The sequence below is a fragment of the Martes martes genome (assembly GCF_963455335.1).
Source record: "Martes martes genome assembly, chromosome: 1".
Lineage (NCBI taxonomy): Eukaryota > Metazoa > Chordata > Mammalia > Carnivora > Mustelidae > Martes > Martes martes.
In genome coordinates, this window is record NC_137888.1 from 113,571,820 (window position 1) to 113,587,828 (window position 16,009).

A 16,009-nucleotide genomic window follows, 5' to 3' on the forward strand; every position below is an offset into this window, starting at 1 on the left:
CAAGTGCTGGTGAGGATTTGGAGAGTCAGGATCATTCATAATTGCCAATGGGAATGTAAATAGTACAACCACACTGGAAATCAATTTGATAGTTTTCTTAAAAGCTGAACATGTAACTACCATACAACCCAGCAATTCTTCTCCTGAGCATTTATCCCAGAAAAATAAAAACCTATGTTCACATAAAAACCTATTCACAAATGTTCGCAGCAATTTTATTCATAATATCCAAATACTGGAAACAACTACAGTGTCTTTCAATGGATGAATGGTTTAAATAAATCAGGGCACCTGAGTGGCTCAGTCAGTTAAGCAACCACCTTCGGCTCAGGTCATGATCCCAGGACCTGGGATAGAGTCCCAAACCGGCCTCCCTGCTCAGCAGAGAGCCTGCTTCTCCCTCTCCCTCTGCCTGCTGCTCTGCCTACTTGTGCTCTCTCTATCTGTCAAATAAATAAATCATTTCTTTTAAAAATAAAAAAAACCATGGCACCATGAAATGTCATGGACAACTACTCAGCAATAAAAAGGAATGAACTACTGATACACACAACTTAGATGAATCTCCAGGGAATTACACTGGGTAAAAAAAGTCAATCTCGAAGTTCACATAATGTATGATATTATTTATATAACATTCTTGAAATGAGAAACAGAAAGCAGAATAGTAGTTGCCAGGACTTAAGGAGTAGAGATGGATGGGGGAAAATGATAGGACTATAAAAAGGCAAAACAAAGAATACTTGTAATGATGGAAATATTGTGTATCTTGACCTATCAGTGTGAATTCCCTGATTGTGATATTTTATTACAGTTTTACAAGATACTACCAATGGAGAAAAATGGGTAAAACATACACAGAATCTCTTTGTATTATTTCTTGCAAATGGATGTGAATCTATGATTATCTTTATAAAAACTTTTAAAAAATGAATGTGTTGGACTAGATTATCTTTGAGTGATTTTCTCTATCTGAAATTCCATGATCTGAGGAATCTAAGGATCCACTGGCTCTTGGTTATACATGGCTCTACTATTTCCAACAGATGAAGCTTCTTGTACATCTGGACACCAATGTTCATGCTGGTAAGTAAGGGTCTGGATAACCAAATGAAGATAAATGTGTAACTACATCTGACAGATCCTACAGATCTAAATCTATTTAGAGATGGGGAAAAAAAAAAAAAAAAAACAGAGGCCCAGCAAGGGGAGACTCCTCACACAAAAGGAATGGTTAATGGAAGAATTAGAAAGAACCAGATTAGAAAGAACCCAGGCTTCCAAACAGGGCACTTTCCTCCACAGTAATTTGTAAATATCTACTGACCATGCTGACAGCCATTCAAATCCTTAAACACACCCAGCCCAAGCCTTTCCAGAGCTCTCCTAAACCATCGTTGGTGGATGCAAAATTTGGACAATAAAGAAAAAGGTTTTTTAAAGTAAGATCAGAAGGAAAAGGGTAGGATCAGCAAACTTCTTTTGTCAAGTGCCAGATAGAAAATATTTTCAGCTTTGCGATCCACATGGTTTCTCTAACAACCATTCAGTTCTGCCATCAACATACGACAGCAGCCAGAGACAATCTGTAAACAAATGCAAGAAGATGTACTCCAACAAAATTTTATTTTCAGAGAAGTCAGTGAGCCAGATATCACCCACAGTCAAAGTTGGTGGACCCTGCCACAGAGAAACAATGGAAACATGTGGTCTTTGCACCTGTGGTGATAGTATCTACCCAATGAGGTTACTGTGAATAATGTATCACATGGAAGTGCTTAGCAATGGGCCCGGGACATAGTAAGTCGTTGATGTAGTAGTTCATGGTAACTATGCCACATGAAGAGTGGTTGAAGAAACTGAGTGTGTTTAGATTGAAGAAGAAATACCAGGAGGCATGAAGATGGGGGACATATAGGAACAATTTTTAAATTCCTGAGAAAAGGGAGTTGATTTTTGACAGGTGGCCCCAAAAGGCAAAAGAAGTAGATCTAATGAATTCAGTTTAACAGAACCATATTTCAGTTCAGCATAGGAGAAGTCTTTATAATAGTCATTCTGTCTCACAAGGAAATGACCTGTCTCATAGTAAGTTTCCTTTTCTGAGGGCATTTAAGGAAAGTTTCAAGGGGCAAGGCAATGAGCGGGAGAAAGACAAGTCTGAGATGCTGGAAAGTTGTTTCTATGGAATAGGTGAAATGAAGTATAGTAAACCAATCCTCTACTTTTCTGAATTCTAATCCTTATTTACCTTTAGATCTGTATGCTATTTCATACAGTTTTAGAATGTAACTATAACTAGCTATACTCATCCATCATTCATTCATTTACCCCCAAAATATATATTGCGTATTTATAATTTTTCTAAGCACTAGAGATACGGCAGTGAATAGTTGATCAATAAGTCATTAAAAATTAAACAGAAAAGCGTATCCTTCCTTGGGGAAATGAAATATCCCATTTTTATTTGTATATTATTTGGATGTTTTTTATTTTATTTTATTAAAGATTTTATTTATTTTTTTGATAGAGAGAGAAATCACAAGTAGGCAGAGCAGTAGGAAGGGGAGGGAGGGGGAAGCAGGCTCCCTGCTGAGCAGACAGCCCGATGCAGGGCTGGATCCCAGGCCCCTGGGATCATGACCTGAGCCGAAAGCAGAGGCTTAACCCACTGAGCCACCCAGGCGCCCCAATTTGGCTATTTTTTCATTGGGATACTCTGTAGGCAATTATTTCAGTAACGTTAACACTCAGAAATAAAATTGTTTTCCTGTTCTGGGAGCTTGTGTAAACGTTCAGAAGGAAGATGATTAGATTTTTCTCCCCATAAGGTTAAAGGTCCCCACAATCCGGACTTTATTAAAAAACAGATACTCTGTGACTACAGGGGATAGAATTTGCTACCAAAATATTAGGAATTCTAGCCTTTACTTATCCCTTCTACAATAGAAACAGCAGGAGGAAGCTACACGGGATATTTTCTGGAATGAAATATGAAGGCCCTGCAGTTTGTTGCTGGACCCTCGTCATCTGCTCTGGTCAGAACTGACTCTTTATATGCACATGTTGCTTTCTGCCTGCAAAGCTGCTAAGTAATAGGAGCTTCATAACTTCCTGGTACACACTCTTTCCTCATAGTTCTCTGGTATAGACAATGGCAAACACAGCCTTTCAGAGGCAGATCCCATCCTGGCAATTCCTTATTAGCCTAGATCTCTACTGCTGAAAGGGATTTTGAAAGAATGTGCACACCTCCAAATGGTATGGTTTTAGGCCACTGAGAAAGACTCTCAGTCTTAAAAAAAAAAAAAAAAAAAAAGCAATCCTTCTAACTTTTGCAAAACACAGAAAAAAGACTTGTATGCAGAGATGTTTGCTACAATATTCATTGTAGTAGCAAATAGAAAACTACCTTTGAATAAAAGAATAGGGTAATTACTAAATGTTATATAGGCATTAAAATAATGTTTATTAAGTATTTTAATAATATGAAGAAAATATACTTAATAATATTAAGTGAAGACAGACAACATGAAAGTATACAGTACAATTTCAAACTTAATTGAAAAAAGGTGAGGCACAAACGAAAAAGACTGGAAGTGAAATATACCAGATAAAATACTAAAGACATTTGCCTTGGGTGATGGAATCATTGCAATCCTTCTTTTACATCTGTGTTGAGCACATTCTTTTTTTTTTTTTTTTTAAGATCGATTGATTGATTTGACAGAGCCAGAGCACAGACGTGTGCACACACACAAGAGGCAGGGGAGGGACAGAGAGAGAGAGGGAGAGAGAAACCCAAAGCAGACTAGCCACCGAGCAGAGAGCTTCACCAGAGGCTTGATCCCAGGACCCAGAGATCATACCTGAGTCAAAATCAAAGAGTTGGCCACTTAACTGACTGAGCCACCAGGTGCCCCTGTATTATGTGCATTTTAGTCACTGAATATGTTTCACTTTTAACATCTGAAAAATAAATATGTATGTCTTAAAGGCCCTTTTCTACCTTTTCACAGATATCTAAAATACCAATAGGAAAACTCTAAATTTTATATTCTCTCTAGCAAAAAAAGCATGTGAGGGACCTGACCACTTTAAACATGATCTGCTTAGTTCAATTCAACTACATTTATTGACTATCAGGTTGGAGATTCTGTTTATCCATTTATATTTTTTGTTGAGACCACTCAATCTCCATTTATCTCACTCACTTTTTTCTGTCAAACCAGCCACTTCCTCACCGTCAGCCGTTCTTCATGTCGAACTAACTTTGATCCCAACTCCAGATGTGGATGTGTAACTTCTGGTTGCACTAATAAGTTTGAAAAGGGAGATGTTTGGGGTGCTTGGGTGGCTCAGTCAGCTAAACATCTGCCTTCAGCTCAGGTCATTATCTCACCTGTGCTCGCTCTCTCTCTCTCTCTCTGTCAAATAAATAAAATCTTTAAAAAAGGGGCAGGGGATGGGGGGAGATGATCTAATCAGAGCCAGTTAGAAAACAAAATGAGTATTTTCCTGAGACTTGAAAGAAGGGCAACTTTTCCCCCACTGGTATACTACCTGAGGCTATGTAATATCCTCGGTTACCAGAGGGCCTCACGTAAAGTTTGAAAATGAAACCATCATGGCCCAATGAACACAGGTCCATTACTTCTAAGTAGGAAATCCTCTACCAGGATGAAAGCAAAAATCATTTTATGCTGGATGAAGAATAGAAGCAAATATCTTCTACAGCTTATCATCCTGAAGTCAAGATTCTATAAAATCAAGCCCAGGTAACTGCTAGCAGAGGGCAGGAAACTCCCACCTGAAGCCAAATTCAGATAAAAGACAGAGGTAGCTGCCATGAGGAGGCTGAACAGGAATATTAATAAAACTCCACTCCCACTCCTCCAAGCCCAGACACAAAGAGACTTCCCAAGACTAAGTAGAATGAGGGCAACAGACAACCCTCTCTACCCTTACTAGAAGCTTAGCCCTGAGTGACAAGTCAAGGAGGGCACCACAGGGAGAGGAGCAAGAGCACAAGGAGAGACCACTTCAGTAATGCAGGCACACACCGATGGCTGATCTGGTTCCAGCACCTGCACCCCTCTTTTCTCCTATGCCCAAGATCAGAGACCTGTGGCTTTTGTAAAAACAGACCTGGAGATTTTATCTCTCACAAGCTGAAAATGAGTCTAAAGTATCAAATAGCTGCTAAACTAATATGGTCTTGGGCTTATTTTGCCGTTCTTGAAGTGGTCCCAGTAGTGGTAGTAGTGATGGTAGGAATAGTGGTGGGGTGGTGGCAGCAGTAATAGTAGTAATAGCAGTGGTGGTGGCAGTAGTAGCACAAGGCCATGTCAAAGACCTAAGGCAGTTAGAGTAGGAGCTTTGGAGTCCAGCTGCTTGGGGGGGCCAGATCTGTTTTTGCTCCTTCTTAGTTTCCAGATTTGGACAAATTATATAATTTCTCAGTGTATCCTTTTGTAAAATTGGCATTGACCACTCAAGAGTCCGTAAAGAAGATAAAAACTCTTGTTAAGATGTGCACGAACATTACAAGATGACCTTATCAGAAACATCTTCGGTAACTTCAGTGTTGTATATAAGATACAGACATGACATAAGACCCTGTCTCTGCTGATAACAACTCACAAACAGTTGGGGGAGAAGGATTAACACATGACTGTACTATAAAACCTAGTGAAAATTGCCAAGATAGGCATTCAAATCGACTCCAAACAAAAAAGTGAAGTGCGACACAGGGGATCCCTGATGGCTTTAAGGAAAGGAATCAGGTTTGAGATGGGTTCTGGTGTATGGGCAGGACTCAGATGGCCAGGTATCAAGGTGGAGACATGGGAGAGAAAGTCCATAATGTGTTCTGTGAAAACAAGCAGACCACATTTGGGTAAACAGAGAAAATGGCATGTAAATAATTGACTGTTGAAATTGACTAAAGGAAAAACCTACACAGGATGGCTTGGTCTCCAAGCTAAAGATCCTTACTTTGCTTGATGATTCCAAGTTGAAAGAGGGCAAAATTGCAGGTAAATGTGTGCCATAAAAATTGACCTTATTTTTCCATTAAAAAGCAAGTAAGGGGCGCCTGGGTGGCTCAGTGGGTTAAAGCCTCTGCCTTTGGCTCAAGTCATGATCCCAGGGTCCTGGGATCGAGCCCCACATGGGGTTCTCTGCTCGGTGGGGAGCCTGCTTCCCTTCCTCTCTCTCTGTCTGCTGCTCTGCCTACTTGTGATCTCTGTCTGTCAAATAAATAAAAAATAAATAAAATCTTTTAAAAAAAAAAAAAAGGCGGGGCACCTGGGTGGCTCAGTGGGTTGAAGCCTCTGCCTTTGGCTCAGGTCATGATCCCAGGGTCCTGGGATCAAGCCCCGCATCGGGCTGTCTGCTCAGCAGGGAGCCTGCTTCCTCCTCTCTCTCTGCCTGCCTCTCTGCCTGCTTGTGATCTGTCGAATAAATAAATAAAATCCTTAAAAAAAAAAAAAAGCAAGTAAAAGTTACCATTTATCTAGCCAAACTCATTTCTTAGATTCTTTTGTTTTTGAACTGGCCTCAAATCATTGATCTCACAGTATCATCTCTACTGATTCTGAGACTCAAGTACCAGAGCTTCAAAATCCTCCATCCATGGCTCCAAGATGCTAATAGATTCTGGAAATGCTAAAATCTTGCAGTCCCAGCCAGAGCCATGTGTGTGCAACCACCAAAATCAGAAAGTGTCCTAGCCTCAGGGACATATTTCTCTGGAAACTATGCAGCACACTGGGCCTCCTCTCTGTTCTGATTTCTGAGGGGGCATCTAGGGCATAGCTGTGCTCATTGTCTAGAAGAATAGCCTTAGGCTGAGGACAGAGTTGAGAAGACAGTGTTCTGAGCTGCCTTCCATCTCAACCCAGGCTCTGGTTTCACTGAGGTTCACTTTACAGGCATCCAGAAATAGCTACATGTCATGGAGGTAGGTGATCCCACTCTCGTTCGCCTTCACAAAGCTTTAAAATAACGACAAAGACTTGAAAATGGCACCCAGGAATGAATCTCCTCTGGACACATCAACAGTGCACTAATGGTTTTGAAGGTCAAGTTCCTGTTCTCTATGTCTTCTGTAGGCCTGAGGACCCTATAGGGTTCAGCACTGGTTAATCATTTACCAATGGATTTACTCTTTATCCATAACTAATTCACATTACAACTGCCATAAATTTCCAGTTCTCACTTGATATCTCCAGACATGTTCTCCTTTCCTTGACTAAAAACTCACAGGGCTTTGAAAAAAATCAAAAGTGTCACTTAAATTTCTTAAGACATTTCATAGTGATTTATCCACCTATTTTAAAACTTTTGAAATCACAACATTGTGTGTATTGGAAAGGACCTCAATAAACCACCTGCATTGGTCCCTGGTTAAAACTAGTAAAGTATTATTATTTCCACCTTATAAATGAGACAAAGCAAAAGAGATGTGAACATGATTTGCTTTAAGGCTGTAAGGATAAATAATGGCAGAACCAACACAACAATGCTGGTCTCCAGTCTCCTAATGTGTCTCTTTCAATTATGCCCTGCCATTTTTGCTACCATTAACAACTAAAGGAGTGCATCCAGAATTTGGCAAAAGTAAGAGGCAGTAAATAAGTGTGCGTGGGTGGCTCAGTCAATTAAGTGACAGACTCTCGATTTTGGCTCAGGTCAGGATCCTGGAGTTGTAGGATCAGCCCTGTCCCACTCACGCTCAGCAGGGAGTCCGCTTGAGATTCTCTCTCTCTCTTTCTCCCTCTGCCCCTCCCCACCTAAAATAGATAAATCCTTAAAAAAAAAAGAGAGCGAGAGAGAGACAGTAAACTGTTGTATTTAAACTGGGGTCTTAAGCCATAGCCTTCCATGTACTTAGTCAAAGGAACCTAGTCATATTACTTAACTTCTCTACACCTCAGTTCCTACATGTGCAGGAGAGAGATGATAATTCCTCTTAGGGTTTCTGAGACAATCAAATACATTACTATATATAAAGTTCCTAGTGCGTATCAATCACGGTCTAGGTATCTGCTACGACAATCTCTATTTCCATTGCCAACCTGTTCCTAATTTTACCTGTGGGATTCAGAGCTTGTGTCATCTTCTCCCATTGTACAGATTAGGAACCTTAAAGACATCCTTAATCCTACTCATCCTGTTCACCTCCTCTCTCTTACCCCACGGTCTATGGATTGTGAAGTCTTTTCAATTCTAATTTCCAAGTATCTTTCAAATCCCTTCTCTACACTGCATCCTCTATGTCAAGGCTGCCGTAGCATGCTGAATCTCTTGTTTATATACTCCCCAACTTGATCCTGGTACAGTTTTTTTTTTGTCGACCAGTGTTTGGGAGTCATTGGAAAGGATAAAATGTGCACTCATGAGGGTATTCTATAAAGTTTCTCATGTTTGGGCCCTCAGCTACTCCTCCAAGGAAATTAAATGCCCTCTCCCCTCTCCCCTCTTGGCTGTGCTGCTCCTTCTTCTGTGCCCCCACAGCTCTGTGTTCATGACTCCCACATTGGCACCTGTTTCATCAGTTTCATTGTGTTTGTACCCCTGGTTCCCCCCACTTATAGGGCCAGCTACATGGCCATGTGTCTGGGGAATCCCACAGGGCCCTGCTCTTGAAAGGGCCCTGAACTTGTTTTAAAGCTCCACTAGAGCTATCCTGAAATTCTTAATAATTGTTGAACAAGGGACAACTCATTTTCATTTTGCACTAGGCCCCACAAATTATGTACTCAGTCCTGCCTGCTCGACTGTGAACTCCTTAAAAACAAAAGCTTTTTGCTATTCACTCAAAATCCTCCTTGGTTAGCACAGAGAAGTCCTGGCACAGAGCAAGCTTTTGGTAAATATTTGTTGAATTTATACATGAACGGATGAAAGGATAGCATAAAGCATCTCATACAAAAATAGTGTAGTATGGCTAATTAACTTTGAAGAATAAGCTTTGTTTTTGCTTGGGGGAAAGAGGAGTCAATTGATAAATTCACAAAATGACTGGCCATTCCAAATAAATAACACAAAATTTCCTAAGTTTCTTTTTTGATTATTCAAACTGTTTCTCCCTTTAAGCCCTGCTGCCTCCCTATTCTTCTCAGAATGCAAAACTGCAGGTTAATGGAGCTTGGAATTGTGCTATCAAATATGCCCTGACGGTTTGTGCCAAGCACTACTATGCTCAATTCTGGGAATAGTGAGAAAGGGAAGGGAGAGGCCACAGAAAGGTGAACTAAGCAGGGTCCCTGTCCTGAAGAAGCAATTAAATCTTACTCCTCAAGAGCTTATATCAAAGATGAGTTGACTTCATGGGAGTTCTGCAGCAATGAATCAAGAATAAAGACACTAGACTTGGCCAGTGGCCCAGCTTCCTGAACATTTCAACTGACAAAATGTCTCAGTCTGAATACAATTCCCCCACTATGAGATCTGTGGATTCACTAGTTAACATGGGCAACCAACTCGGAGGTGCTCATGGAGCATAATAAATAAGTAGCTATTGAGGTGGGGGGAGGTGCCTTTGCTTCCCCGTGTTAGAGAAGAAAAGACAAACATCAGTTGTGAAAGTGAGCCAAATAATTGGTGAGGACAGATGTCCCTTGCTCATGCTGAAGGCACGATCAAGTTTCCAGCGTGGCAAAGACCACACACCACCCTGCTGCCTTATTATGCACTCCCTGCAGTACTAACTTCTTCCTGTTCTCAGAAACAACATGGAAGTTCAAAGCGAGTTTCTCTCGCTTTTCCCGATTCAACAGGTTCTACTTAACCACTCTACTATTTGATCCAACAAGAGTGATAATATTGAGAGAGTCTCGTCAAAAAAAACATAAATGCCAATAAACATATAGAGATGTGCTCAATTTCAAATCAAAGAAATGCAGAAATAATAGAGCCACAAAGTATCATTTTCATATAGCAGGTGAGCCCAAGTTGAAAAGATTGATAGTGCTCAACATTGACAAGTATGGTAGAAAAGGTAAGTATTCTTAAAAAAGATTGCTTGTCAGAGTGTAAATTGGTACAAGCACAATCTTCTGAAAGGCAATTTAGCATTATGTACCAATCAAAATTTAAAACACACACCCCCTTTTATGCATCAATGCTATTTTTAGGACTTTATCCTGAGGGAAAAAAATCGGACAAGTATGTGAAATTACATGTGCAAATTGTCCATCATAGCCAAAAAATTTAAAATTAACTTAAGTGAGCAACATGAGAGATTCGCTTAATATAACATAGTTCATCCAAATACAATTTAAATGTTAAAATAGTCACATGGAGCTATAATTCTCAGAAGAAAAATATGGCCATGATATATTTTCAGGTGTAATGAAAAGGACAGCTTAAAAAATATGTAGATGGAATGACTCCATTTTTTGTTCAAGAATATATTTATGAATATGTGTATGCATGCTTTTTGGAATAGATTATGACTGGTTTTATTGTGTTTTGGCATGATGCGTAGTACAAATAAATGGTTGATATCCAAATACAACATGCTTCCTATATTAGACATGTATCAGGGGAGAAGGGAAGTCTTAAAGAAATGATATGTTCAGTAGTATGCTGGTAAATATTTAACAACTGGCCTTCAGGTGGGGCAAAATGCAAGTCCTGTGTAGCATTGCTGATTTCTATGGCATAAATACTCCCAGCGTTACTCATTTCAGGCTACTGAATATGGAGTAGAAAGAGCTGAACAGTAGCACACCACTATGTAGTATTTCCGTGATACAAATACACAAATGTAAATAAACACAACGGTATAGAGAATATTAAAATGTAGTAAAAAATTATAAAGTTTCGTATGTTAGATGAGTTAGATGGATTTGGTGGACTCATCTTTTATAAGTCTTTAGAAGGAAGATCAATAATACTGATCGTGTCTGAGTGGAAGATTTACGAATCATATTTACTTCATTTTTTAGATTCTTATGTGTCATTTCAATACTTTTATAGTAAACATATGTTATATTTATAATCAGAAGAATCAAGAGGGTTGTTTTCTTACTCACTAGAAACTAGGAAAGAAAAAAAATCAGAGAACAATTACTTTTAAAAACAAGTCTTGGGGCGCCTGGGTGGCTCGGTGGGTTAAAGCCTCTGCCTTCGGCTCAGGTCATGATCCCAGGGTCCTGGGATCGAGCCCCGCATCGGGCTCTCTGCTCAGCAGGGAGCCTGCTTCCTCCTCTCTCTCTGCCTGCCTCTCTGCCTACTTGTGATCTGTCTGTCAAATAAATGAATAAAATCTTTAAAAAAAAAAAAAAATAAAAACAAGTCTTACTAGAATAAAAACAAAACACTTCCCCAAAAGGAGTATGATTTCATAATGGTATAATGAAGGACAACCGTGAGCAATGTTCTAAACAATTAAATCACAATATTAATCAATTAACCACTTTGTTAAGTCATAGTATAAGGAAATAAGCCCTTGTATTTCTTTATTTAAAATATTTTATTTATTTGCTTATTTGGCAGAGAGAGCAGAGGGAGAGGGGAGAAGCAGACTCTCCACTGAGCAGGGAGGCAGATGTCAGACTCAAGCCCAGGACCGTGGGATCATGACCTGAGCGAAGGCAGCCACTTAACTGACTGAGCCACCCAGACACCCAAGCACTTAGTATTTCTAAGGCATTTCAAAACATAAATGTGTACCCACAGAATTTCAAAGGAATTCAAGCTCCCAGGAGATCTGATACTCCCTTTCTACAAATAATGAAACTTAATTCCAAGGAAAGTTGTGGTTTTCCCAAAGTAAGAACTACAGGGCTGGGTATGGGGTAGCTCAGCTCCTCTCCATTTATAAATGGTCTCTGTAGCTTGTGAATGAATAAAAGTATACAGTCCTTACTTATGGTCACTTAGTGAGAAGCGATGACCTCACTTTGGGGTCAGTAGTCACATTCAACTGGTTAATTTCTGAAGCCCTGACACTTCCTATCTTCATTTAGATAGCAGCTTACACTCCCCTAAGATTTTGTATTTCTCAAAACACTTGCCCATAGATTATTTCAGCTGATCCTCATAAGACCCCTAAGAGACAGGTAGAATAGGAAGGATCACTCCTATTGGACAGATTTGGAAACAGGGTAAAGCAGCAAGTGACTAGCCTGAGGTCAGTGAGAGCGGGGCCGCTGGTCCAGTTGCAGCACTGGCTAGGAAACAGTTTGCTCTTTGAGGCTATGAGGAAGTCATCTGGTTGAACCTGCTCTGAAGGTTACTTTCTCCCCTTTTCTTCCTTGTTAAATTTCAAACAAATTCTTTCTTCTCTTGACTCCTGTCTTACTTTGCACTTAAGATTATTACTTTCATATCACCTAGAGTTGCTCCTTAATTCCTCTTTCTTTTGTTCTAGGATGGAAGACAGTCCCAGGCATCTTTAGGCCTGGAAACATTCCTGTTCTTCATTTGATATGAGGGCTACACTCTAGAATGCTATTTTTTCTTGAAATTTGAAGTGATTTCTATTATTGGAGGAATGTCTTCTGCAAAGGTCCAAATAGTGTATATTATAAAGCAAGAAACTATAAACACTTTGATGTGACACATTTCTAGACAATTTCTTGGCTTTCTAAAAGGGATTAAAATTCAAGTCAGAAGAGACAGACTTATTCAGGAAATACAAGTCTACAAATTATATATAACAAAACAGATCTTGGGGAATCTAAGATCAGACATTCTCTTAAGCTTTGTTATCTTAAGAGAGAAAGTGTGTTCTGTTAACAGTACAATGTCCTGGGGAAGGACTGAGAAAGGGATCACTGGGCTATATTTAGGTCCAGAGACAAAAGAGGTGCCAACTTAATTAATGTGGGGCCTCAGCCCCTGGACTTACTGACCGATGCCACCTTAGACAAATTCCCAGTGTGTCAATTTCTTCATCCTTAAAGTGGGAATCATAGCATATATCTCACAAAGTATAGTAAAAAACCAAAATAGCTAACGGCCAAGAAAATACTTGGTAAACTAAAACTCACTATAAAAGTACATGGAATATCTTGAAGCTATCTTGATAATTTTTGTGAGATCTTCCCGTTGACAACACCATGGATGGACCTAGAGGTATTATGCTAAGTGAAGTTAGACAGAGAAAGACAAATACCATATGATTTCACTCATATGTGGAATCTAAAAAACAAAATAAAACAAGCAAACAAAAAAAATAGGCTCATAAACACAGAAAACAAACTGGTGTTTGCCAGAGAGGAGAGCACTGAGGGAATGGACAAAATTGGTGAAGGAGACAAAGACGTACAAGCTTCCAGTTATACAGGGATGAAAGGTACAGCACAGGGAATATAGTCACGAATATTGTAATAACCTCATCTGGTGACAGATGGTAACCACACTTATTGTGGTGAGCATTTCATAATGCAGAGAATTGTCAAATCACTATCCTGTACATCTGAAACTAACATGACATTGTATGTCAATTGTCCTCTATCAAAACCAAGCAAATAAAAAGAGATCTTCAGAATTTTGGAAGTTTACAACTCTAGGTGAGGGGGGCATGGGGAATGGAGTAGTGAGTTACAAAGGGAGAGAGTCAGACACAGCAACAGGCAGGTGGCCAGGTTCCTCCAGGCGGAACAAGATGGAGCACCAAGACTGCATACTAATGGCCTCACCTCCGCTGAGACCGCTGGCCAAAGGACTCTGGGCCAGAAAGCACAGAGCCCCTTTTCCATACCAAAGGCCCTCTCCTAACTGGACTTCCAGCTGCCCACAACATGATATGGACACCCTGACGCATGGGTGGTGCCCTTACGAACATGAACTCTGAACAAAATTGCCGCACTGCAGTGTGTAGGCTAGGGAAGGAGTCGTTTCCCCGGCACTAGGAATGTCTGCTAGCAAGTGGATGACTCTTAATGACTCTTGAGTGGCAAATTGTCAAAGAGCAGAAATGAGTTTATGAGAAAAGAGTGGGTGTGTTTCCATCTGAGGATGTGAGGGAGGAGCCCCTGCCTTCTGGTGAAGAGCACTCCAGATGAGGGTCAAGTTTTCAACTTAATATAGAGGATAATACAATATTGACTCTCTAAAGAAAAGATTTTGAAGAATCGAGGATGATAGCCAACAGAGCATTAGAAAGCCAGTTCTAGTGATGTTTGTGTAGGGCCTAAAGAGAATGGTCATTCAGCAGTCCAATCTGAAAGAAGTAAGGAGATGGTTAAGAAGCCCATATCCATTTGGGTGCTTTCTATCCCCTTATAATTTTTTCAGCTTTGATAGCACAAGGGATCTACTCTTGAAGGTCCAAAAAATGTTGTTGCTATAGGAACAGGTAAGCAGATTAAACTTGAAAGACCAGTTCAGGAACAAAGAATTTAATAGTCAGGGCTAAAGCAATTAACCAGGATAAAATTTAAATAAATATCTTTTGGGTTTGTTATTTCATTATTAATTCCAGGAAGATAAAATGCTATTATAGAATGGGAGTATTGCATTTTAATTACACCATTACTGGCATAAAAGACTATACTTACTCAATTAACAGAAAGGCCTTATTAACCAAAAGTATGCATTTCTAACTCTCTCTTGATTACATTGTAAATGAGAAATACAGCTTTAAATTCAGCAAGAACATTAGAATCATCTCTGATTTTCCTATAATTCCCCAGAAGAGAGCACATCTAAAATAAAAGAGACCATGAACTACCAAAAGTTGTCTGTAAAAAATCTCCATAACGAGAGACCTATGAGCAAAATTTGAGAAGTAAACATAAAAGTGTATGGGCTGACAATTGCTAATATTTTACGTTTTCCCCAGCCAACATTGTTTGCGAACACAGATATGTGAGAAGAGAGGACAGTCAAAGACTCAGCTGCACTCCTACCTCACAGTGGCTATTCTGCTTCTTCCTATCAAGGAATGCACGGCTCCCAACATTAGGGGTTTGCTGAAATTATTTAAGTTCTGAACAGAACTTGCAGGACTCGTGAGGCTCAAAAAGGCATCATAAAGTGGCATTGTGCTTCTCTCCCTTCTGGATAAAATGAATACAGTGTGTTCAGCCTGGCAAATTTCTGCTGTCAGAGATTATACTTACGGGACAGAGAGATTTCTTGGACACTACCTTTTCTCACGTAATACCAGAGTCAAATCGCAGAGAAGCATGTCAGTGTGTCTAAGGGTGTGCGTACCCACAGACACGCGCATATGTGTGTGTGTGTGTGTGTGTGTGTGTGTGTATGTGTGTGTGGCAGGGGGACAGTACTGGAGGCTGGGAAATGGGAATGGGAAGAGGGGAGTGTGGCTAGAATCTTACCATCTCATTCTCTTCACCTTCATTGAGCAGAGTGTGCTGGCCCTTCTCAAAGTGGTCCCCCATGAAAAAGTGATTCCACTCCTCCTCCCTGGCCTTCCTGAGCAGGAGCCTCCGGGACCAACTTGCCGAGCCACCGCAGCTCTCCAGCCGGCCGAAAGAATTAATGATCCTCCAGGTTAAGACTCCTTCTTGAACACACACCTACTCTCCGCAAATGACAATACTTAGCAAACTGGACTCCTCCCACAAGTCACCCTCAGCTCTGAGGAATTTCTGCCTTGCTTACTGCATTGTCTCAGAGCAGCTGTCCCAAAACAGGCTGCTCCCATGCCGGTCTTTTTGTGCCCAACTTCCAGGGAAAGAACTCATTGCCTGCCCAGTGCCTGCCAGCATAAGACATCTGACTGCAAATCCAACAGGACAATGCGGAGTTGGCAGGACCTTTCCAAGGAGTGGGGGAGCAGGCTCAAGAACTCCCAGGTCACTGCTTTATTCACAGAGGCTAAGGAATTGGGGGTGGGGAGGGCTAACAGAGCTGCAGATTTTATTTGATTAATGAAAGCCCCAATCCACCAGCTTTTAATAGTATCCTCATTCATTTTGCTTACAAAAGGTACAAGTTAACGACTAATCCTCTTCCAAAGTTATTTGTGGCCACATTTTTTTGCGTATGCAAAAAGCATTCTACTTAAAGTGTATGTGGAATT

The 16,009-nt window shown here is 40.3% G+C and overlaps 1 protein-coding gene across 1 annotated transcript in view; it reads right to left on the bottom strand.

Moving 5' to 3' along the window:
• The window catches only part of ATP13A4 (ATPase 13A4), a 131,226-nt gene extending 115,731 nt beyond the window's left edge, over positions 1 to 15,495 (bottom strand). The window contains exon 1 of the mRNA XM_080818045.1: positions 15,303 to 15,495. Coding sequence (XP_080674171.1) covers positions 15,303 to 15,365 — 63 coding nt within the window. The 5' untranslated portion in view covers positions 15,366 to 15,495. The remainder of the gene's footprint in view (positions 1 to 15,302) is intronic.
• Between the last annotated feature and the right edge of the window lie 514 nt (positions 15,496 to 16,009).